Here is a 26289-nt window from a genome sequence, read left to right on the forward strand (position 1 = left end):
GTTCGATACCGCCTAAATTTAAGACAATATATTTTTTTCTAATCGTTTGTTAATATTAAAAAAAAAAACTGAATATAGTTAGAAATTGTGCTATTGCAAACTTGTATTATAATAAATTGGAATGGATTTAATTGGGAAAAAATAAATTCAAAATGTATTTCACGACTGAACCGAATGGGCATTGGCGCTATCTTATCCCCCTATCTTCTTTCAAATTTAAACCTAAAATGAATGTGTTAAACGTTAGGAACTGTTTATCTATGCTTAAAATGAATAAGAAGATAGAAAAATCAGCTTGAAAAAGGTGTTTAATTGGTAAATTGAACCTTTGTAAACAAAAACAGGGCACGAGCCTTGTTTATATGACACAGATTTGTGAGCTCTGTATCTTGCTAAAAACTTAAAGACTGACTCTAGAATTTCATTTGATAATTATAAATGCATTTATAAAGCATTGTAAATAATAAAAATAGAAAAATAGAATTTGACGAAAATCGTGACCAGGCCCCTTTAAGCATTGAAATATCGTTGGTCCTATAATACACCAGGCCTTGCAAACAAATTGTATACCGCGCGTTAGCATGGTATGATATTTTGTCTGCATGTCCTGGTGTTTAATAGAACCGATGATATGCAAAATTAAGCATTTATGTATAGATATATATATATTTAAATGTTTAATTGTATGAAATATTTTTGTATCATAGCTTTAAAGCCATTACATATCCGCTCTTTGTCAGTAATATGAATAACAGATGAAACAACTATAAATTAAACGTGTTATTTTGTGCGCTTCCGCGGCTAAAAATATAGTGCCAAAAACTTTGCTAGAAAAACTCTTTTTGCGATCGAAAATGTATGATTTAAGGATTATTTTTCAAAAGTGCTTATCAAAATGGTTTATGTTAGTTTTATTTAATCGAACATATATAGATATATTCAAAATGCGTGATGACGTTTACTTATTCCCATATACCGTGTGTGTAGAGCGGCCCAGTCCTTCTAGTTGCAATTAAGAGCATACGTCTTACTGTTTCCATTGATTACATATACAAAAAGTTTTTGAATCATCATGAATCAATGGTAGACTGAAGTTGAGGAAAAAATTGCCCCCTCCCCTTCCCTTCCACAACCTCGGCGGCGGAAAGGGCTTAAAAGATGTTAATGCAAAACAAACAAGTAATCTTTTAAAAAATACTGAAATTATAAAAGAGAGAAGCTAAAAACAAATTCGACAGACTTGTTTACAAATTAAAAAAAAACTTCCTTTAAAGCTTGTAGATATAAATCTTAGCAAATAAAAAATCAGACTTTTTACATGTTTAAAGGTCACTTTATTTCATGAGTGATTAATTATCCAATTAGACGACATTTGTTGATGCACTTGTAAATGTTGCTGCTTATTGTCCTGAAACGTCAAAAACCATATAAAAAATACGCAACGTCACATGGTGTTTCAATAAATATAAGTAATAAAATAAAGTTTGAATGGAAAATCTTCTCAAAATTAGCAACTTTGACATCACGAAGTCTATAAACGCGATTCCGAAATTGATCCACGTGGATGCCACAATAATACAAGGTATGTAACGATGAAATACAGGACGTTGCTGAAGGTCAAGAAATCAATTCATCCTCTCTAGTTTAAGCAACGAATTTGAAAGACTGACCGGGTTGAAAAGTTCTTAGAAGTTTCTGGGTTTTCATAGCTCAATAATCAACCATTATGACAGAAATATCTTCGAGACTCTGTTTACTAGAACTAACTCTGTTCTTTGGGTATTTTCGGCCTCGAAGATACAGCTCTACTAGACAACAGATGACCGAAATAAATATAAATCCACTATACACAATGAATATTCCACTTGTACTTTTAAATTCCAGTTCAGTGGCAGTATTTGCCGAGTGACAAGAATGTTTATCCCACCATATCTTCTTGTATTTATCCACTATGCCATTTTGCACCATTTTGAGCATGCTGAAAAATAAACATACTAATGACTGGTTGGTATTAAACAGTGTTTTTACAAATTGGTAATAATTCCATTACATTTTTGTAAAATCTTAGAACCATAAAACCATTTTTATTACTTGATATTGGTAATACCGGTATTCCATGAAAAAAAATATACTCAATGTATATATTTGCCAAAATTTTGGCAAAAAACGTTCTTTTTAATTTGTCATTATAATCAGTCTGATGATGACCACAAAAGCAAAACCTACTGTTTATTGAAAGCCTCTTTAAACTCTGCGTTTTTCCTTATAACGAACGAGAGCTCTGCTTTATGGAACGTTTCATCCGCCATTTCTAGATTCTTGCAGTCTTTCATAGCTTTGAATCTGGCTTCCGATTCATCAGTCATGTAAGCATAGTTACCTTTGACGATCATCTCATACCCTTCATCGGGAGATATTATTTTAGGCACATCTCTCATCATGTCCCAAATCTTCTTATAGATTCCTCCTTCAGCTTTCTGTGAAAGTCGATATATATTAACCATAATATTCTGGTGTGAAAGATTTTATATGTATCATTGGAACTTTACGATCTCACTATTAAAAAACCCATATATTTCTAATAAAATAGATCGAGTTAATCTGACTTTGAGAACAATATTTACTGTGAAATCATTTTAGTTTAAACTGGTTGGCTGGTCAACAAATATTCCATTAAATCTACAAATGTACTTTAAATATTAGATTTTTAAAAAAAATTTTAAAGATTTTTTCGGATTTTTAAAACTATAAACTAGTTTACGGAAAAAAAAATCAATATAATTATTTTAAATCTTAATCTCTGAAACTTTAATATTTTCCTATGTCTTTATAACTTTAACCTATGAAATTTGAATATTTTCCTATATCCTTAAAACCTATGAATTTGAATATTTTGCTCTTTTTTTTTTATATAACTTTAACCTATGAAATTTGAATATTTTCCTTTATTTTTATAACTTTAACCTATAAAATTCAATTATTTTCTTATATCTTTATATCTTTAATCTATGAAATTTGAATATTTTCCTACATCTTTATAACTTTAACCTATGAAATTGGAATATTTTCCTATATCTTTATAACTTTAACCTATGAAATTTGATAATTTTCCTATATTTTTATATCTTTAACCTATGAAATTTGAATATTTTCCTATATCTTTATAACTTTAACTTATGAAATTTGGATATTTTCCTATATCTTTAACCTATGAAATTTGAATATTTTCCTATATCTTTATAACTTAAACCTATGAAATTTTCCCATATCTTTATAACCTTAACATATGAAATTTGAATATTTTCCTATATCTTTAACCTATGAAATTTGAATATTTTCCTATATCTTTATAACTTAAACCTATGAAATTTGATTATTTTGCTCTTTTTTTTTTTTACAACTTTAACCTATGAAATTTGAATATTGTCCTATATCTTTATAACTTTAACCTATAAAATTTGAATATTTTCCTATATCTTTATATCTTTAACCTATGAAATTTGAATATTTTCCTATATCTTTACACCGAGCTCTTCTTTTTAAGGAGACCAATATAAATTAAAAATGGCCTTCATCATCAAGCCTTCTTAAGGGCTTTCTAATTACCTCGAATAACGTGTGAAGATTGCTACCGTTCTTGATTAACGGTTTGTAAACAGATTGAGCTGCAAGTTCCTCCAAGTTCTTTATTGGTGCCTTTGCCAGGGATACTGTCAGAAAGGCAGCAAGGTTTGCCGTATACAGAGACATCACTATAATTGTAAAGATCCACCAGAATCCTATCACCAGCCGAGCGGGGGCAGACTTGGAAGATTTTTCTTCACCTATAAAATAAGTAAAACTAACACTGAACTTGGAACTTTTATTTTAAAGTCACAGAAAATAGCTGTTTAAAAATAGCTGTTAAAGCTTTTTGTTTTCATCAAGGAAATACTAGTATATTTCTAGTCCAAAAGCATGACATTCAGCTCATTTTTTAAAAATGAAAATAAATTCGATACTTCTTATAGCCTCAAAGTTTAATTTCTTTATGATGAAATTTGACCTTAAATTAGGTGTTAAGGTACCTTGGGAGGGGCTCAATATTAATTCGGAAAAAGCGTTACATCGTAAATACGTTTTGGTAAAACTTGGATAAGGAATGACTTATGATAACTGTTTAAACATGAATGAAAAGTAAAGTTAACCTTGTTGCAGAAAAGCCGAGAAAACCAACCAAAAGCTTGCAGATACTTTGTTTTGAAGTCCCTTACTAAACGGACTAAGCTTCACTATAATTGACAACACTATTGCAGCAACAAATGCAGCTGCTCCGGTTGCAAGCCAAGAGTCGGTACCAAGCGAACTGAAGACCCGAAACATCTTATTAGCCTCGTTGTCAACCTTTCGCATTATAATACCGATCCCGTCTTCTTGGAAGGGATAGAGAAAGTCTACAACTTTTCTTCTGTCTGCTGTTATTGTAAATCCACCGACAGCTATATCAGCCTCCTAAAATATTATAGACAAAATACAAAAAATCATTTGTGAATTTCTTGACCCGACAGTCGATTAATGAATCGTTGACAACAATACCCACCCCTCTCATGATCATTCCTATCATCCCTGAAGCACTTTCGTTATCATCTGTAGTTATGCCATAGAGACCATCTACTGAATCTAGGAACTCGTATCTACAGAAAACATATGTAAGGGCTTTTATTTAGGAAAATTGCTTATTAAACATTAGAAATGTCAATTTGGTATTACCTGAAGTTAAACTGCTTGGCGAATTCATTCAACAGGTCGTATGTAAACCCATAATAGTAGAAACTCCCATTGCCTTTATCCACTCGCATTTGGAAAGGTTTTCCCTGAAACGATAAATAGTGCACATGAAAGATGAATTGTTGAAAAGTAACACAACCAAAATGGGTTATAATTGCATGCTTTTGATTTAAAAAAAGCAATCAAATTAACATCATGGGTTTTAAGTGCAACAATCTACATACCTCGACAGAAACGACCTTTAGCGTCTTATTGCCAAAGTCTTTGAAAATACATTTGTAAAGGCGATCGTCAGCTACATTAAAGTTACGAGTATCTTGTGAATACCCTGCAACTTCTTCAAACGGAGTCTCGTAATCTTTGGTTGAACTGAAAACCCGAATTTGCGATTCCTTGCCTATTAATCCGGTTTCGTCTGAGGATCCCATCTGCATTTTAATATATTCTTTTATATTTGTATACAAATGAATACTGTGGTTTCACCAATTTTCGTTGAAAACCAATTTTTGTGGAATTCTTTTTTGAAGTTGATCCATGAAATTAAATGTTCATTGAAATGCAATTTCTATTAACATTTTGTAATGATGGGGTCATTGGCCACGAATTTACATATCCTTGAAACTGTGATTTTCACTTTATCCACGAAAATTGATACCCTTGAATATTAATGAAACCACAGTACACGGGTACAAAATTGATTAGAATCATTTAAAGCCTATGGAATTAAACAAACATACTAATACCATGTATTGCTTGAGGTTATAGCGAAGAAATGTTAAGTCTGTGATATTTCGTCCATCACCGATAGAATCTAATCCTCGCTGAAATATTGATAGGGCTTCCGACAACAAATCCGCCGCCGTCTGTTAATTAATGAAAACAATTAACAAATGTGACACAGTTCTATATTCAAGAAGAAATTTTTAGGGGGGGGGGGGTTAAATGATAAAATCAAATCTTCAGTCAATCTTGACAACATGTATTATCTGCTAACTTTTTTTAAATTTCACCTTTTCGTTTTAGATTAATCAAACGAATTTAAAATCAAAACAGTCAATATGCCATACAACAACCGCATGTAATAATTTTTGACTGGTTTTCTTATGAAAACGAGTGATATTTGATCCATGTTTTTCTGTACCAAAACAAAAATGAATTCACCCATACAGTACACGAAAGATAAAGATTTCAGTTAAAATATTATTTTCATTTTTCTTCATAGTCAATATTTGCAAGTACGAATACTCTTTGAAACTAAAAAAAACATTAATAGAATACATGTATATATGGTACAGCTTTTGAAGGACTATAGTGGATTTAATTAATGGCTCAACAAAAACCAAACAGAATTCACCAATCTGACTATAGAAAGTATTCTAGTCACCGTTTCGTTCTGTTGAAGACCGGAAGATATCAGAAGAACACAGCCTTCATGGACAGGCTTATACAAACTGCTGTTCCACAACGCGTATGGGTCTAAATTCAGAACCCAGAAGAAACTCCTGTTGAACATATCTAATGTCATTGCCTGAAAATAGACGGACAATGGCGTTGTATTCATATTGATATATACAAATATTTCATTAATAAGTGTCTGCTTTATACAAAATGTCTTCAGTTTTTAGTCCAGATGTAAAATACTGATAGTTTTAGTTTCACCCACAGGGAGTGATATCAGTCATTTTCAAAACTGTTTAAAAATTCATAACAAATAAATTTAGATTTTTATAGCAGAAATGAATTAATATTCACAAAGTAAGTTATCTATATTTAAAAATTTTTTTTTGCCGGAAGACTTCCCCACATACACATAAAAAATTCTAATGAAAACATTAATATTGATAATTTTTCATATTATAAATTCGTAAAGCCTATTAGAAGTGTGACAATGACGTAGGTTATTTTGCCGCTCTACGATAGAATGAAGAAATCGATTGTGTCTTGTACTATGATAATTAATTCGTTATGAAACCCTGATCTAAACTAAATTGCTTTAGTAACTTTTGTATGTACCAAACGTATTGATTGAAGTCATTAAAAATTTAATAGAAATTAATGACGTTGATTCTAGATCGATCATGTCTTGATAGAAAAGTCCATGGGGGTCATTGATGAATTGTTAACAATTTAATACTGCCGTCATACGGTCATAAAGAGAATAATTTATGCAAACTTGAAAAGGAAAAAATGTTATAGATTGTCTTGTCATTTCAACCCCTTTTCACCTTTTCGATTGAAGAATTAAAGACAAGCATGCAATTCAACTTTGATATATGTATAGTATGTATACATGTACTATCAAACTTAACTACACAAAAGCATTCGTTCAATAACCTTAAATTACAGCCTATTACAAATTATTTAACAATGTACTCCATAGAACATTTCATCGAAAGTAGAGTGTGTCCTTCTTCCTCAGTTAACAAAATATGAAACTAATGATTCTGCCCAAAAAGGTTAATAAAAGCTATTCATGTCCAATAGCTTTATAGATAAATCTTATGAAAATGGCAGGAAGAGCATATGGATCGCACAGTAAGATTTCTGTGCATTGCCCCATTAAGTGGCTATTGTTCAGTTCGCATGTAAATTTCCATATCGCAGATATGATTCATATAACCTCATTTGTGGGTTATCTTGTATGATTTGAAAGCAGTCCAATTATTTACCTCGGACACAATGCCCAGCGTCCGTTCTTTGTCTGTAGCTACATAGATAACTTCCTCCAAATATAGCTCTGGGAATATTTCCAGCGTTAGATGTTGTCCTTCATGAAGAAATATGGCGTTGCTGGAAACATTCTTTTTTGTCAATAACACGATGAGTTCTTGAACGCAATAGGAGCCTATAAAAAAGATGTTGGACATTTTAAAGCTGTTGAGGCTATTCTAAATTCATGATACAGTATCAGATCAAATTACATTATTATACATTAAAACGTTAAAAATTCGTTGTAACTACAATTTTTAATTTTTGAATTTTAAAAAGGCTATTGATAGCTGTACTCTCTCTCTCTCTTTCTCTCTCTCTCTCTCTCTCTCTCTCTCTCTCTCTCTCTCTCTCTCCCAAAATATGATTACCCATGTACCCAGAATATATAGATAAAATAATTAACCGACGAAACGTCTGGTACCAACTTTGATCATATATAACCCTCAATAATTTTCCTTTCATAAGAAAACACAAATTTGTCTGTATTTTGCCTAAGTGATGATACTAAATTGTAATTGTAATTGTTTCACCTCATGTTGAAACGTACTTGTTGAGTCGTAAATGACATTGACATGCTCCCACTTCATGTGTAGAACTATGTCGATGAATTGTGTGTTTTGACTATGACAGTTTGGAAGCACGGACAGATGATGGTGGCCGTCATAGGTTTGTGGACAGACTTCATTATCAATGGTTATTAATGGAAGGTTCGTTGATGCGATTTGTTCCTGTAGAACTGCAGCAGTGGGGCAAGATGTGAAAGCGACGATTCCAATCACACCACTCTCGGAAAAGTTGGAAACTGAAATAGTGTACGATGATACCGATATAGATATCTTGATTCGTATACATTTTATAAGGAATATTTCCAAACATAAGCTTTATCAGATTTTTTTGTACAGTATAAAATTGGATGCTTTCCTTGAACGAGGAGTATAAATTGCATGTGTTAATATTAAGGATTTTGATAAACGGGCAGGCGACATTCCTACCTTTCTGATACATTGAAAAAGCGTCCGAATTGTCGACTTGATGCAATAGGTATTCCTGAACGGCAGTGACCTTTCCATTATTTAATGGTTTACCCAAGTCAGTCCACTTGTCACTCTGGTATATCACTCCTGCAAAAAGTGTTGTCTCTCCGCTTTTCAAAATTATGGTTTTAAAGGGAATATAGTTGGTATTTTTTTATTCTAGATAACATTCAAGTTCCTTGCACGGCTCAAGACCTTTTAGATTACAATAAAAGTATTATAAACCTTAAATATTTATCACCGTTTTTAACAAAACGTTATTCAAACCAACTGTCAAGGGTCCAATACAACATAAAAAATGACATTTTTTTTTTCAAAAGAAAATTTATCTCAAACTGATATAAGCAGTTATTAGAAGAAAAAAATTTAAAACGTTCGGATGTTTCATTTTCTATTAAATATTGGTTAAAATAATTAAATTTTGTTGCTTACCCACTGTCCAGTTGGCAGAAGATCTAATTGCTAGCACAAATAATATAAAGCCAGTGCTCTGTATCATTCTGAAGAACCATTGTTTGAACGATTTTAATGAAACAGTGCTCGCTGTTTGAATTCCGTTTCACTTATATTCCGATCGGACTATATCACCTACAATTTCCTGATTAACGATTTGGTTTATTTTTCAATTTTCGGTGTAACAGTGATAAACATTGAGTTTATAATCAATATTAGATAATGAACACCTTCTCATCAAATCAATAGAGTGAACTCACAAGGGGATTCAACTGTGTACCATTACAAAGCAAAACAATGAATTCAATTTGGTATATAATATCAGTATTCCTTGCCTTGTGTGTTTGGAGCGTTGTTATGTAAAATTAAACATTCTCTTTCTTTTAAATTGAAAATTGTCTTTTTATATGAGCGGTATTTAAAAATAAAAAACAAGGTAACAAGTAACCATGGTAATTTAGAAACCAGTCTACAGGTTATGCTTCATTTCAAATGGAAGTTGAAAACATGGCATGAGCATCTTTCTTATGATTCTGGAATTTAGATGTATGGTATTTATTTTGTCTGCACACCGTGGTGTGTTATAGGACCGACGATATCCAAAAAAAACAAAACACTAAATAATTTAGTCCAAACATTTTTGATTATTTCTTGTAATAGACTACTAGTAACCGTGGTGACTCGATGTAATAACACTGCATGGTTTTATTGCATTTAATAATAAAGTGATTAATATACAACATAAAAGAATGAATGTAAATATTTCTTTACATGTAATTTTAAGTCACACAGGCACATCACATTGAGTGTCTGAATTTTGAACTTTTTTGATGTTATTTCTACTTGATGCTAAGAATAAAAATCAAAACTTTAAACATAGATATTCAAAGATTAAAGAGATATATGGTACATATTTTAATGGCTCAGTTATCACCCATAGCAACAGAAATATCTTGGAGACTTTCCGAGCTAGAGCGAACTATGTTCTTTTTGAATTTCCGGCCTCGAAGATACAGCTCCACCAGGCAACAGATGACCGAAATAAATATAAAACTACTGTACACAATGAATATTCCACTGGTACTTTTAAATTCCAGTTCAGTGGCAGTATTTGCCGAGTGACAAGAATGTGTATCCCACCATATCTTCTTGTATTTATCCACCATGCCAATTTGCACCATTTTGAGCATGCTAAAAATATTTTGTTATTTCGGGATAAATAACAGTGATTTTACAAATCAGTAATTATTCATAACTTTTTAAACTCTAATAATACCAGAAAATGATTTTTATTACTTGATATTGTTAAAGTTCTATGAAAAAATATATACAGCATTTGCGAAAATATTTACAAAAACGTTGTATTTAATTTTTCATTATTATCAGTATGCTAATAAATGACAAGGCAAAACCTACTGTTTATCAAAAGCCCCTTTAAACTCTGCGTTTCTCTTTATAACGAACGAGAGCATTCCTTTATGTAACGTTTCATCCCCCATTTCTAGATTCTTGCAGTCTTTCATAGTCATAAATCTGGCTTCCGATTCATCTGTTATGTAAACATAGTTACTTTTGACGATCATCTCATACCCTTCTTCGAATGATATTATTTTAGGCATATCTCTCATCATGTCCCAAATCTTCTTATAGATTCCTCCTTCAGCTTTCTGTGAAAGTCGACATATCTTAACTATAATAGTATTCAATTGTTAATCATTCTATATATTATTAAACCTTTATATTTTCAATCTAACGATTAAAAGGAACACATGTTTCTTGTAAAATACATCGAGTTAATCTAAATACAATATTCTTGGTGAAATCATTTTTGTTTAAGGAGGCTGGATGTACAATAAATGATCCATCAGGTATACTTAAAATCTTTAGAAAGGATTTTTAAAATCTATAAACTATGTTAGTAAAGAAAATATGAATATAATTATTTTAACTTTAACCTAGAAAACTTTTATCTTTCCTATATCTTTTCAAAGACCTTTTTTTTCGAGGAGACCAATATAGATTAATGGAATCGTGCATTTTCTCTTTGTAATCATTAGAACCCCGCCCTAACACCAGAACCCCTGACCTAGGGGCCATGAAATTCACAGCTTTGAAAGAGGCTTTCTTCGTCATAACTATGTACTTCGTTCATTGGCTAATTACCCACGAGCAAAGAAGAAGTTTTTTTAAATTATCAATGCACTTTCACAATATAATCATAAGAGCCCCACCAGAAACTTTGGCCTTGAGGCCACGAATTGGTAGAAAACTGATTTCTAATAACAATCTTGCTAGTTGTTTTATTGTTTGATGTTTTACTTCACCCATAGATGCTAAGATTGGTTCCGTGGTTCCAGAGAAGACGCTAAAAACGTTAAAAGTTTACGACCGACGAAAGACGACCGACGAACGCCGACAAAAACAGATAGATAGCAATAGGTCACCTGAGTGACTCAGGTGACCTAAAATGACAATTCTTGAAGGCTTTTTAATTACCTTGAATAACATATGAAGACTGCTACCGTCCCTGATTAACGGTTTGTAAACAGTTTGAGCAACAAGCTCCTCCAAGTTCTTTATTTGTGCCTTTCCCAGGGATACTGTCAGGAAGGCAGCTAGGTTTGCCGTATACAGAGACATCACTATAATGGTAAAAACCCACCAGAATCCCATCACAAGCCGAGCGGGGACAGACTTGGAAGATTTTTCTTCCCCTTAAATATGCCAAACTAACATTGAATTTTAAAGTCACAGGAAATAGCTATGGAGAGTCTGTTTCTGTTTTAATCCAGGAAATCTATTTCTAGTCCAAGAGCAAGACATGAAAATACACGCAAGTTCGAAATTTTTTATAGCCTCTTCTGAATATTATATACTGTACTATAGCTAAAGCTGTACAAAAAAGGATTTTATTTACAATATCAGTTTTTTGTGAAGAAATTCATTTTTAAGGTAGCTAGGGGGAGTATTAATATTAATTTGAAATATCGTTTCATCGTAATTATGTTTTGGTAAAACTTGGATAGGGAATAATCTCAATGGTCAGCCTTATGATAACTACACAATCAAGTATACAAGAAGTATAGTTAACCTTGGTGCAGAAATGCCGAGAAAACCAACCAAAAGCTTGCAGATACTTTGTTGTGAAGTCCTTTACTAAACGGACTAAGCTTCACTATAATTGACAGCACTACTGCAGCAACAAATGCAGCTGTTCCGGTTGCAAGCCAAGAGTCGGTATCAAGCGGACTGAAGACCCGGAATAATTTCTCAGCCTCATTGTCAACTTTTCGCATTATAATGCCAACCCCTTCTTCTTGGAAGGGATAGAGAAAGTCTACAACTTTTCTTCTCTCTGCTGTTATTGTAAATGGACCAACAGCTATATCAGCCTCCTAAAATATCATAAACAAAATACAAAAAATCATTGTGAATTTCTTGACCCGACAATCAATAAATCATTGACAACAATACCAACCCCTCTCATGACCATTCCTATCATCCCTGAAGCATTTTTGTCATGATTTGTCGGGTTGCCATAGAGTCCATCTACTGAATCCACGAATTCGTATCTGCAGAAAACAGACGTAAGAGCTTTTATTTCGTAATGTTTCATCTAACATTATGAAAAATGTCTAATGAAACATTAGAAATGTCGATTTAGTATTACCTGAAGTTAAACTGCTTGGCGAATTCATTCAGCAGATCGTAGGTAAACCCGTAATAGTAGAAACTCCCATTGCCTTTATCCACTCGCATTTGGAAAGGTTTCTCCTGAACCGAATAAAATGTGAAAGATTCATTATTGAAAAGCAACACTTTTCTGGATTTTTTCAAAAGATAGCAATCAGACTAACATTGCCATTGTATGTATGCTATTAACTTAATACCTCTGTTAGCTGTAATATTTAACTACATCTGGAAATCTTTTTATACTGTTTTGTGTATTTCCTCGTAATTAAAGTCACACTATATTGTGGACATCCTGATTATTTTTAAATGGAAATTACTATGTTTATATTTAAAAATGGCATATCTTGTTTTATAAACAATGTTTTTGTGTTTACCTCATTTCAAAGACATTCATATGTGTACATATTAATGTGTAAATGATTATTGTATTTGAGACCTAGTTGTAGTCAAGCAATTGTTTACATCCAGGTCATTAATAAACAGCTAATAGATGTCAATGTCCAAGTGCCAGTTCAATAGTTACGACAGTTAAAGTAATTATGAGGTGCAGTTTAGAACTTTAGAAGTGGATCCAGGTGTTGACACTAGGTAAATAGGTCATCGTCATCAAAATCTATTCTATTGTTTGATAACAGTTATAATCATTGATAAATAAATTTGTTAATTCTTCAAAAAGGGTTATTTTATAACAATATTAAGAGTTTGACTGTTAAGAGAAAAGGAAGTGCAAGAATATTTAAAATGTGAGAATATCTTCTATTTATGCAAAATAAAAAAAAAATTAATTTCTAATATTTAGAGGGGGCGGGGATAAAAAAAACACCTTATTTTTATTAAATCATTTACATATGATGACATATTTTAAAGCTGATTGGTCCGATTTTTTGTTATTACATTATCAAATAATTTTCCATACAAACCATTTATCTTAGAAAGTTATGGACTTTCTCCTATTTACACCAGCAGAATCGGTCTCCTTTCAAAGTTAGAAATATTCAAAGTAAATAAAAAAAGTTTAAAATATTTAATAATTTCTTTTTGGGAAAACGAAAAAACAAACCAAAATGCATCATGGGATGTTTTAAGAAGGTAACTGTTAATTTGGTTTCGTCCCCCGAATGATTGGGGTTATTCAACCGGTCGCATGCTATGCATCGATTGTAAACAAAGCAAACATCAGAAATATTATAGCCAACAAAACTTACACAGGTTTTGCAATTTGCCGGAACATTACGAACTTATAGCCATGTCAAAATCGTAATACAACCATACCCGTTTTGACATCAGGGGTGAATTTGAACAAGAGGCGAAATAACACGATACCCTTTTATGTCGTTTGTTTTGTTGACAAATTTTGAACATAATTTTTTAATTGAAAGTTGGCTTAATCGACTGGGAAAACTACTGCTATGTCTATTATTATACATATACATAGCATAGCCATCGTTTAAAAACGTGCAAAAAATGATAAAAAATCGGACCAAGCAGCTTTAATATTTGAAACTTAAAAATAATTGTTGGGGGAATTATAGACAACAAAGTCTTTTTCAATGATTTTAATTTTTGTAAATTTCGAATTAAAAAATATTACGGGTAAATCCAAAAGGTAACAAAACCTCTACCTGACAAATAATTTTTTCCCTGAAAATTAGAGAGAGTAATGTGTTTGAGAAATAGGCAATTTCCATCTCTACCTTCAGTGATTACTAGAAACGCAGAGAAAAAAGAATTGGAAAATACCATAGAACCTCTTCAAACCGAGGAAATATAAAATTCAGTAAATGTCAGTGTTTCTTGACATGGAATATACATTTAGTCTACACAAAAACATAAAACACAAAAAATATAAAAAGTATGACAATAATGCAATAACAGATAATGACAGAAATGAATGTTTTGCATCAAATTCAGAAAATGATGCAGACTATAATTTCACAATCTTCTAGGAATTATTACCTTGACGACTTTTACGTGAATTTAGAGAAAGCTGTTCCCTTCAACGACATGCGAAAACAACTAGTGAATGATTCACAATTTCATCATGCGATAAATTCTAAAAATGCAAATTGTCTTGCGATAAATGCTAAAAATGCAAACTGTCATGCTCATATGTTCAGTGGCTATGCACATAACCCATGAATATGGATATGGAGACACAGGACGCAATGTGTACGGGAACAGTAGGAACCCATTCGAAGAAAAATTAGGAAATTCCTCAGCATGTTGAGAAATAAGCATTTAGGATAAATTCCTTAATGAACAGAGCACATCCAGGTTTAACAGATGAACAACTGAAGGTAGAGCTTGTCTTCGGACATCTGCTAAATGGACTAAATTCCAGAGCATCGCATACGATGTAGCCTGAAATGGCCCAAAACTTAAAAGAGTGCAGAAGACATGGCACGAATGCTGTAAAAAAAGAATGCGGAGAAGAGCAAATATGAGCAGTATGAACAACATATCATTGACCGAATAAAACATCAATACGCAGTAACTGAAGAAAGTTTAAAAGATAACATTGTCCAAGATCTGTGAGATCTAGTAAAAATGCAATGCAGAGAGGCAAGAAATTAGCAACCGAATTCCAATGGAGCTAGAAGATACCAGATATTTGTTCGCTATGAATGCAGGGAAGAGGGGCACATTTAGAAAAATTGACCGCTTCCCCGGCAGTCGGAACAACAAAAAGTGCATCCATTAAATCAATAAAAGATCCTAACGAAACAGAAGTGGATGACATAAGAAAGTTAACTGGAATAAGTAAGAAGAATGAAGTCCTTAAATCTCAAAGAAAAATGAAATTGTGATAAGGAGAACTAAGACCGTCACAGTAAATGTTCAAATGCAGGGTGGAAGCGGAAGTTGATACAGGAGCATCAGTGACGGTGTAGAGTGACAAATATATATTATTATAGCAGTAACTTGATCCAAAGGGTCGGATCACGTCGAGTTGTCAGGCGTGGATCATTAGATCAAACGAGACGTTAAACGTCGAGTTTGATCTTATGATCCGCGCCAGGAAATGAAAATTTATTATATATCCTTGTCTAATTAAAAGTTTTAATTACAAAACTTTGTTTACAAAAAATCAACTGTATGGCGTTTACTTATATAATAATGCTATTTTGAAACTATTGTCGGAGATGTTGTAGAGGGAGTCTCTGAAAATCGGCAGTGCTTAGATTTAGAATTCGGAATGCTGAAACCTGTGTTTGAGAATCAAAGAGACGTTCTGTCTGCTAGAACATTAGTAGACTCCATTAGAGAAACAGTAACGGTGAGAATCATGAATCTCAGTTTTCATAGTAATCCTGGGAAATTAAAGAAAGGAGAGTTAAATCCAATAGAATCTATACACTACCCTAAAAATTTCACTGATGAAATACCAATCCAAGAACTCGGAGTGCCTGAATATCTGGAAGAGTTGTTAAAAAATGAGTTGCAAAAATCTCGGATGATGAACTGAAGAACAAACAGGCAATTCTTCTTAATAATAAACATCTAGATGTACTTGCGAGACACAAAAAACTGGTCTTGAAACGTGTTCAGCTATAAAGCACAAAATAAATACCAACTTTGCAGCACTTGCATAGTCAAACATCAAACACTATTGCAGAAAATCTAGAAAAGGATTTCATTTCTCATTTTGATATTCAATTAGAGATTCACAAGGTAGAAGTTTTGACTGTAAGCTTATTCAGGTTTAATAGACATCCATATCATATTATGTTTAAAAAGAAAATTACTTTGCTTCTATTTTTGTCTTGATTAATTAAAAATGTTCCTGTGTTTACCTCGTATTAATGACATACTTATCTCTACATATACTACTCTGTATAATCTGTAAATGGTTATTGTAATGGTAACCTAGTCACATAGTTGCTTGGTCATTAGTTAACAGCTGATGGATATATATACGGTAGCCTGTTAGATTCAAGTGGCAGTTCAACAGTTACGACAGTTAGATTGTTGGTGAGTTACAGTTAGCTGAGTTGCCATTGAGAAGTATAGTGGTGGACCCAGGTGTTGACCCTAGGTAAATACATGTTGTTATTGACTTCTTTTTCATTGTTTTAACAATTATAATCATTAAAAATACATTTGTTTATTCTTTCAACAAGAGTTAATACGACATACCTCGACAGAAACGACTTTCAGCGTCCTATTGCCGAAGTCTTTAAAGATACATTTGTACAGGCGATCTTCAACTACATGGAAGCTATTCGGTTCTTGAGAATACTCTGCAACTTCTTGAAACGGGGTCTCTTCGTCTATGGCTGAACTAAAAACCCGAGCGTGTGATTCCTTATCTATCAATCTGGTTTCGTTTGAGGAGTCCATCTGTGTTTTAACAAAGTATTTTTTAATAAAAGTGAGTGATAAATAAATGCACGTGAACACAGTTATTTAGAATGATGTAAAGTCTATAAATTTTTAACAAACTTACTAATACCATGTATTGATGGAGGTCGTAGCGAAGAGATTTCAAGTCTGTGACATATCGTCCATCACCGGTAAAATCTAATCCTCGCTGAAATACTGATAGGGCTTCCGACAACAAATCCGCCGTCGTCTGTTAATTAATGAAAACAATGAACAAATGAGTCACATTCAGATATTCTAACAACATTTTATTGCAATAAAATGCTAAATTACAATTAACTTAATGTCAACATACAAGTTGCGTCGCACGTTGTTATAAATAATGTGCATGTAGACGTTGAGTTAATTGTAATTTAGTTTTTATGTCGCATTTTATCTCGCATTTTTACCCATATGAAAATCAGGTTATCTTCAAAGATTTGTAACTTGCATGTAGACATAATTATCCTGCATGTAAACATAATTATATTGCATGTAGACACAATTATCTAGCATGTTGACATAATTTTTTTTGGGGGGGGGGGCATGTTGATACATTTATCTTGCATGTAAGGGCAGAAATATTCCCCCGTATGATAACAATTGATATTTGATACGTGTTTTACTGCATCGAAACAAAAATAATTCAACAATACAGTTCACGATTTAGTATATATTTAGTAGATACAGTTAAATCATATTTTTTTTTAATTTCTTTTAAGTCTTGGTTTTTGCAAGTACAAAACCTTTTTAAAACTAAAAACATTAATTGAATACTAGTACATGTATATATGGTACAGCTTTTGAAGAAGTAGTGTGAATTTGATTAATGGTTCAACAGAAATTTTCAACGATCTGAATATAGAAAGTATTCTAGTCACCGTTTCGTTCTGTTGAAGACCGGCAGATATCAGAAGAACACAGCCTTCATGGACAGGCTTATACAAAATGCTGTTCCACAACGTGTATGGGTCTAGGTTCAAAACCCAGTAGAAACTCCTGTTGAACATATCTACTGCCATTGCCTGGAAGCATATGGAAACTGGCGTTGTGGCCATATTTTTAATGTATAAGCTAGAGTCTGCTTAAGGTGCCTCACTACACCTTGAAATATTCTCTCAAATCAGCAGAAAATTACACGATTATGATATATGGCATGATGGATAAGAAGTATATGTGTCAAATAGACGAAAAAATGTGCAATTTTAGATAAAAAATGATATTTTCAAAAATATCATTCAGTAAACATGAACAAAAGCCGCAGACAGATTCGAACTCATGACCTGCGGTTCACAAGCCTGATACTTTAACCACTGAGCTATCACGATATACATCTGAATCGATTGATACAAACAGTTTAACAAAACATTTAAATCGCCATCTTGTGACGTAGTGTCTTAAAAAGTCTAAGTCTCGGTGTAGTGAAGTACCTTAATGAGAAATGTTTTCTTTTTTGTCCAGAAATTGGTTTCACCCAGAGGGAGTGATTTGTTATTTTGAAAATTGTTTGACAACTCATGACAGATATGTTTAGATTTTTGAAGATTTTTGAAGCAGAAATGAATTAATATTTAAGTCAAAATGAGATCACATTTTATATTATTCAAAAGTAAAAAAATTTGCCTGAAGACAAGCTATAGCTAGAATTTAACTTCCCAATATACACATACAAAAATAAAAAAAAATTGATAGTGACATTTGTCGTATTATATATTCGTATAGTTTATTCAGAGTGGGACACCCCAACATGATAATGACGTATGTTATCTTGCCGCGTGAAGCAATCGATTCTGTTTTTATACTATGACAATTAATTCGTTATGAAATCGTGATCTAAACTACACTGCTCTAGTATCTTTTTACATACCAAAAGTATTGATTAAAGTGATTAAAATTTGATAGAAATTATTGACGTTGATCGATCATGTCTTGATAGAAAAGTCCATTGGGGTCATTAATTAATTATTAACAATTTGATACTGTCGTCATACGGTCCGTTAGGGAGCCGTTTTTGCTAAAAAATTTATAGATTGTCTTATCATTTTGACCCCTTTTCTACCTTTTTTGATTTGAGAATTAAAAACAAACGTGCAATTAAACGACTGATATTTGTATATAAATGTATATACATGTACTACCAAAAATCTTAGCTAAAGCAAAAGCATTTGGTCAATATTTAAACCTACAGCCTACTACAAATTACTTAACAGTTTACCTCATAGAACATTTGGACTGCCATTTCATAAAATTTAAAGTAGAGTGTTTCCTTCTTGTGCAATCAACAAAATAAATTAATTACTGGTCCTGGGTAAGGTTAGCAAAACATGTATATGTCTAACTGATTTATTGTTAAAACTTATTACATTGGCAGGAACGGTATAGATTGGACAATAAACATTTCTGTGCATTGCCTCATTTGGGCATTATTGTTATTTTCACTTGTATATTTCTATATTTGATTTGACAGCAGTCCAGTTATTTACCTCGGACACGATGCTCAGCGTCCGTTCTTTGTCTGTAGCTACATAGATAACTTCCTCCGACCCTTGCTCTGGGAATATTTCCAGCGTTAGGTGTTGTTCTTCAGGGAGAAATATGACGTTGCTCAAAACATTCTTTTTGGACAATAACACAATGAGTTCTTGAATGCAAAAGGAACCTTTAAAAAATGGAAGGCATTTCAAAGCTGTTGAGGTCTTTTCTCAAAGGTTATGAGACAGTATCAGATTAAATCAAATGTGCATTAAAACATTAAAAACTTGATGTACGTACAACAATCTTTCAAGAGGCTTTAGATAGCGCGCGTACACACACACACACACACACACACACACACACACACACACACACAAATGTGATTCCTCAGAACATTTAGATAAAATAGTTAACCAACGAGACGTCTGATACTATCTGAAATCATAATAATATAACCCTTCATCTTTTCCCATTCCTAAAAAACCCAGTTTGTATGATGGCTAAATGATAATACTAATTGTGTCACCTCATGTTCAAACGTACTTTCTGAGTCGTAAATGGCATTGACATGCTCCCATTTCATATGTAGAACTATGTCGATGAATTGTGAGATTTGACTATGACACTTTGGAAGCATGGACAGATGATGGTGACCGTCATAGGTTTGTGGACAGACTTCATTATCAATGGTTATCAATGGAAGGTTCGTTAATGCGGTTTGTTCCTGTAGGACTGCAGCAGTGGGGCAAGATGTGAAAGCGATGATTCCAATCACATCACTCTCGGATAAGTTGGAAACTGAAATAGTTTATAATGAAACCGTTATAGATATCTTGATTCGTATACATTGTTTATGGATATTTTTCAAACATAAGATTTATCAGACATTCTGTTTGGGTAAATTACCGTGGAATCATTAGATTTCGTGGTGGCTCAATTTTCGTGGAATTCGTAGGTACCTCTCATCCACGAATTGATATCCTCCACGAATTAATAAATTGGGTAATAAAGTGATATTTCCTTTGTAGGTTTGAGAGAATACACGAAATTACGTATGTAAAATTTAAACAATCCACGAAAATTGGCCCCCACGAAATTTAATGATTCCACAGTAATAGGATGCTTTCCTTGAACGAAAAATATAAATTACATGTGTTAAAATTTAAGATTTTGATAAATGGTCAGGTGACATTCCTACCTTTTTGATACATTGACAAAGCGTCCGAATTGTCGACTTGATGCAAGATGTATTCCTGAACGGCAGTGCCCGTTCCATTATTTAATGGTTTACCCAAGTCAGTCCACTTGTCACTCTGGTATATCACTCCTGCAAAAACTTTGTCTCTCAGCTTCTCGAAATTACTGTTTTATTAAATTATCACTTTTTTTAACAAAACGTTATTCAAACCATTTTATAAAGGATCTGATACAACATACATATTTAGTGACATTTTTAATTGAAAAATAAATTCCAAATTTACTTAAGTTGAATAAAGAAAAAAATATTGAAAATGTTCGGATATTTCATCTTCTTTTAAATTTCTGTTAAAATATATTTTCTTTGCTTACCCACTTTCCAGTTGGCATTAGATGTAACTGCTAGCACAAACAATATATAACCCGTGCTAAATACCATTTTGAAGAACCATTGTTTAAACAATTTTAACAAAACAGTGCAATCTGTTTGAATTCCATTTCACCATCGTCACCGAATCAATCGAGTTAACACACTAGAGGATTCGGCTGTGTAGACGACAAAATACAGAGCAAAAGCAAAAAATTCAAATCAGATATTCAGTTTTCAATTTGGTATATAATATTTATCAAAGTATTCATGTTTTGGTGTTTGGAACTTAAGGAGGCTGGGAGGTCACCAAAGTGACCATCAGATCTTTTTGAACTTTAAGATAGATATATTTTTAACCCATGAACTAATGTTTAGTTAAGACAGTAATGAGAGATTCCTCATATTTAAGCTTTAAAATTTGAATATTTTCTATATATATATCATTCTAAAAAAGCTTTCTATAAAAGAAGATTAATAAATATACTGCTAGTAGTACAAAAATAGTCACAACCACCTAACCGTCTTTTTTTTTCCATTTTTCCAACCTAAAATTGAAAACAGCCTTAAGTCTACATATCTGTGGGTAGGTGAGTGGGTGGGTTGTAGTACACGGTAACCAATCTAAAGGCTATGCTTCATTTCATTTGGAAGTTGATACAGGGCATAGACATAACTTCTCATATATTTCTGGCATTACGGAGCGTGGTATTCAATTTGTCTGCACAGCCGTGGGTGTTGTGTAGTAACGACGGTATCCAAATATAAGTACTAAATGCTTTATTCATTACATTTGTGGCTTTTACTTGTAACAAAATAACAGCTGTACAGTGCAAGGTTTAATTGCATGTAATAACGAAGGTGATTTTTATTTTTTATTTTTTACATAAAATGAATATTATTAACTCTATATATATATGTATTTTAAGTCACGCAGGAGCAGGTGATATCACATCGATTGTCTGAAATTTTAACGTTTATCTATATTATTCATAAATTATATAAATTATAAATTTTAATGATGACACAAGATTGGTGAATATCTTGTTTTGAATCTGAAAAATATTTGGGTAGAATTGGGTTTTTTCTCATTTTACAGTAAATTCAATGCAGCTATAAACAAGTAATGGAAATAGGCATCACATTTCGAATTTGACCCGTAGTTACTTAGGTAATAAGACACGAAATAAATAGACCATGTAATTGGGTAATGATGGATAGTTCATTTAAAATTTATTAACGTTATATACAGACATACCCGGCATAAATAATTAAAAATGAGGTTAATTTCATGGTAACGAAAATTGTCCATTTTATTTAGAAGTTTCCACTAGGGACAACCATCTACTATCTAGTCCTCCAGTCATTCTACCAATAACGCATTGCAATGAGATTGTATATAGAACCACCAAAAATGCACTCGGGTTGTTGAATATTTTGTTAAATGAATTATTATTTTTAAAGGAACTACCCGAAACGGTTTATGGAGTTACGTTCCCTTTAATGCTCATATTTAATAAGTAATTATTGTAAATAATGTAATTAGGAGGTCAAATGATTAAAATAGTTTAACAAGAATTTTTAATATATAAAAAAAAAATTGTAGTTTCCATATAGTCTGATAGACTTGTTAGTTGTGAAAGTATTAAAAGCATGATTGGCTAGCTAATGTTCAACGCTGATGTGTGGCAGGATGAAATTTTAATGATTACCAAATGTTGTCACAAATTGTATGTCCAATATTTTCGTAAAAGAAGATACTGTGTGAAGCAATTCCTTGGGTAATTGCTGAAAGCAGATTCCCTAGTGTGAATATTGAAAATATCGATGCTACATATTCTGTAAATTGATTCGTAGAATCTGATGAAATCAATCATGCGTGGGATAGTGAAATTCCACCGAGGGAACAAGATTCACGGTCTAGGGCGAATCTTGGCCCAGAGGTGGAATTTCAGTATCCCATATAAGTATATAATGAATGATTATTTTTCTCCCATAGTTTTACATTAAAAAGGCTATGCCTGACAACTTTCTGTTATGACGCTCAAAAGATTACTTTTGGTTTATCTCTCCACGTGCTTCAAATAGTGCAAGTAAAATTGAGAGCCTACGACAATTTTTTTCCAATAAAAATACGATAGATTGTAATTGATTGATCAAAATGGGTAATCTCAATCCATCATTTTGCATTTTTCTACAGCAGACAACGTTTGTTTATGTTTTAAAGCGGCGTAGTAATACAGAGTGTAAGACTGAAAAATCTCACACTGCTGTTTCACACTGGAAAAACCAATCTCACACCGGTGATCATGCGAGAAGAGTTAATAAAGTATCAGGTTGAATGACAAAGTGGCAAGGTGACAAGTTGCCTTGCCAGATTGCAAGGGCAGTGGGTTAATATTGAAAAAAAAAACCAACTATATATATATATATATATATATATATATATATATATATATATATATATATATATATATATATACTTAAATAAATAAAACAGAATGCGACAGTCCAAATTAAATAAATTGTTTACTGTTAGCGCTTTCAGCCATGTCGGCTCTTCAGACAGGATTTAAGTATTTTTTGCTGTACCAAGATTTAAGTATTTTTTGCTGTACCAAGGCTTTATTTATCTACATATATATATATACATGTATATATACTAGTATATATCTGTATATGTTGCATTTAATTTTTCCTTAAGACGAACTTTTTTATTCTTATCCCATTCTTTATAAAACTCGGGTAAACCGGGCACGGACCGAAACCCGACACGTTACACTGCCAAAATATTTGTTGCAAAGGTTATTGGGGAATGTGCGGCCATCTTGTACATTTGAGGATAAGAATCTGAACATTTCTTGAACTGGCTTCTTTCTGCCCGAAACTGACCAAAAATGTTGCCAAAAAGATATAAAAGCAATAAATAAGAAGTCCTACATGTCGTTTTGTTCGAAAAGTATGAATACAAGAACAGAACAAGAGATCTGAAACACTTATGCCCCCTCCCTTGGAAACATCCACAAAGAAAATGAACGTAAACTGCAAATATTTGGAATTTTTCTAAGTCCAAGGGGCATAACTATGCGGAAATTGCTCTATCATACCCAAAATCAAACTTGACCTAGATATTATTTAGATAAACCTGCATACCAAATTTCATATTAATATGTGCACCCTTTGCGAAGAAAATGAGCGGAAGCTGCAAATAACTCGAATTTTTCTAAGTCCAAGGGCCATAACTCTGTCGAAAATTGCTCGATCGTACCCAATATCGAACTTGACCTAGATATTATCATGATAAACCAGTATACCAAATTTCATTTCAATATGTTTATCCTTTGCAAAGAAAATGAACGGAAACTGTTGGTGGACCGACCGACCGACAGACAGCAGCAGAGCAATATGCCCTCCCTTCTTCGAAGGGGGGCATAATAATGCCTTTTTAATCAATAAGATAAGTTGTCGAACTGCGCAGGTACCGACGTATTTTGAAGATTTGAAAATCTGAAAAAAATCTGAAGGGGGTTCATTGGTGTCCTCTTTACAATCATTTGTTGGGGAAAAGTTTGAAATTTGATAATTTAAGTTGTAACTTTGTCTCAAACTAAGGTACATATGTACCCTATTCTTAAAATGGGCCTCAAAAACACCAAGACATATTTGTCTGTGTCTATGGAGGTACATTGCAGATATATTTTCATTGAAATATGATGTAAACGTTTTGAGTTTAAGACAATCACTTTTTGGGACCCCTATCCCATTTCTAAAAAGAATATACTTTATTTCATACTTATAGAACTAAAAAATCCCCATAGAACAGACATGGGAGAGGTATAGAGATGTACATGTATATCAAATTAAAAACGGTTATTATTATTTTCTATGGAAATATAACGTCAGTGTGTCTTCAAAGACACATGAGTTTTAAGTATTGACTGGATTTTTCTTGTTCTAAAATAGATCCCATGCCGACTAATAAAAAATAGGGTACCCTATTTTGAGGCAAAGTTACAACTTAAATGAGCAAAATTCAAACTTTTTCTCAACAAATGGTTGTAGAGAGGACACCAATGAACCCCCTTCAGATTTTTTTAGATCATTTAATCTTCAAAATAAGTCTGTACCTGCGCAGTTCGACAGCTGTTCTTAGTGATTAAAAAGGCATTGTCCTGTTCTTGTATGCTTACTTTGCAAACAAAATGACATGTAGGACCTCTTATTTATTGCTTTTATATCTTTTGGCAACATTTTTGGTCAGTTTCGGGCAGAAAGAAGCCAGTTCAAGAAATGTTTACATTCATATCCTCAAATGCACAAAATGGCCGCACATCCCCCTTAAGATTTTAAACGCAAGTTACTGTTTTGTTAAGGTCTTCCGTTTCCAACGGAAGACCTTATAGTGATTGTAATGTTTCTTTTTATTAAGGTCTTCCGTTTCCAACGGAAGACCTTCTTGTTATTGCTTTGTTTCTGTTTCCCTTATTATTATTCTTTTTTTTTCTTACGCATTTTTGTGCACGCGAGTTCTCGGGAACAGCTCGGCTGATTTTAATGAAACTTTCAGAACTAACACATATTGATCTGAACCTTATTGGAAATTTTTTATATTGATGACGTCATTTCCGTTTTAGAGATATTGACGTTTTTACGATTTTTAGAGGGTCGGCTTGTCCGGTGATTTTCTCCTAAACGAAAACAGATATTTGATTCAAATTTTCAGGGTTTATAGACCTATGTTTGCGGATATGACAGAAGCATTTTCATTGTTCTGTGACAAAAAACACCGAAGCTCGCCTGAGCTTAAAAATTGAGATAAAAAGCGTCATGATTTTTTTGTGGTTTTCTTTGGATATATTTTTTCTAAAAAGTATTTTGTTAAGACTTATAGAACAAAAAAACTTTAAAAAGTCAAGAACTTTCATTTGACATTAGTGAAAAGGGGCTGGCCCTTTAAATTAAGGGCCGACAGGGCTCTAAAGTATTCTAATAATATCTTTTTAATGTGAAATATTTTGTAATACTTTATAGAAGCAATTATGTTTATCGTAACGTTATGTACCTATACATGACAGTTGTTTACTCCTTTGTTACGTATTCAGGGATTTTAAGGGGCCAGCAGTCCGAAATTTTGATCTTATATATCTGAAAGTGGAGAGAAATTTTGAAAAGCAATGTTGAACAAAAGATGCTCCAAATAATATCGTTAACAGTTTGCAACCAAAATTT

The 26289-nt window shown here is 32.6% G+C and overlaps 2 protein-coding genes across 2 annotated transcripts; both read right to left on the reverse strand.

The window, feature by feature from the left end:
* Nucleotides 1-1323: 1323 nt before the first annotated feature.
* Nucleotides 1324-9107, reverse strand: LOC128165827 (glutamate receptor ionotropic, kainate 2-like). The gene is made up of 13 exons (XM_052830676.1): nt 8946-9107; nt 8472-8600; nt 8027-8281; nt 7437-7612; nt 6152-6295; nt 5511-5630; nt 4992-5195; nt 4750-4853; nt 4580-4673; nt 4188-4491; nt 3607-3824; nt 2227-2477; nt 1324-1978 (listed from the first exon to the last, which is right to left on the reverse strand). The coding sequence occupies exons 1-13, from the start codon at nt 9010-9012 to the stop codon at nt 1711-1713; spliced, it is 2334 nt and encodes a 777-aa protein (XP_052686636.1). The 5' UTR covers nt 9013-9107; the 3' UTR covers nt 1324-1710.
* A 555-nt stretch (nt 9108-9662) lies between these two features.
* On the reverse strand, nt 9663-20765 carry LOC128165831 (glutamate receptor U1-like). Its single transcript, XM_052830680.1, has 12 exons — nt 20695-20765; nt 20040-20294; nt 19505-19680; nt 17903-18046; nt 17107-17232; nt 16797-17000; nt 12637-12740; nt 12445-12538; nt 12058-12361; nt 11463-11680; nt 10383-10633; nt 9663-10157 (listed from the first exon to the last, which is right to left on the reverse strand). Exons 1-12 carry the CDS (start codon nt 20705-20707, stop codon nt 9890-9892), a joined length of 2157 nt encoding a protein of 718 aa, XP_052686640.1. The 5' UTR covers nt 20708-20765; the 3' UTR covers nt 9663-9889.
* Between the last annotated feature and the right edge of the window lie 5524 nt (nt 20766-26289).

Source organism: Crassostrea angulata, chromosome 10, assembly GCF_025612915.1.
Source record: "Crassostrea angulata isolate pt1a10 chromosome 10, ASM2561291v2, whole genome shotgun sequence".
NCBI classification, from domain to species: Eukaryota; Metazoa; Mollusca; class Bivalvia; order Ostreida; family Ostreidae; genus Magallana; species Magallana angulata.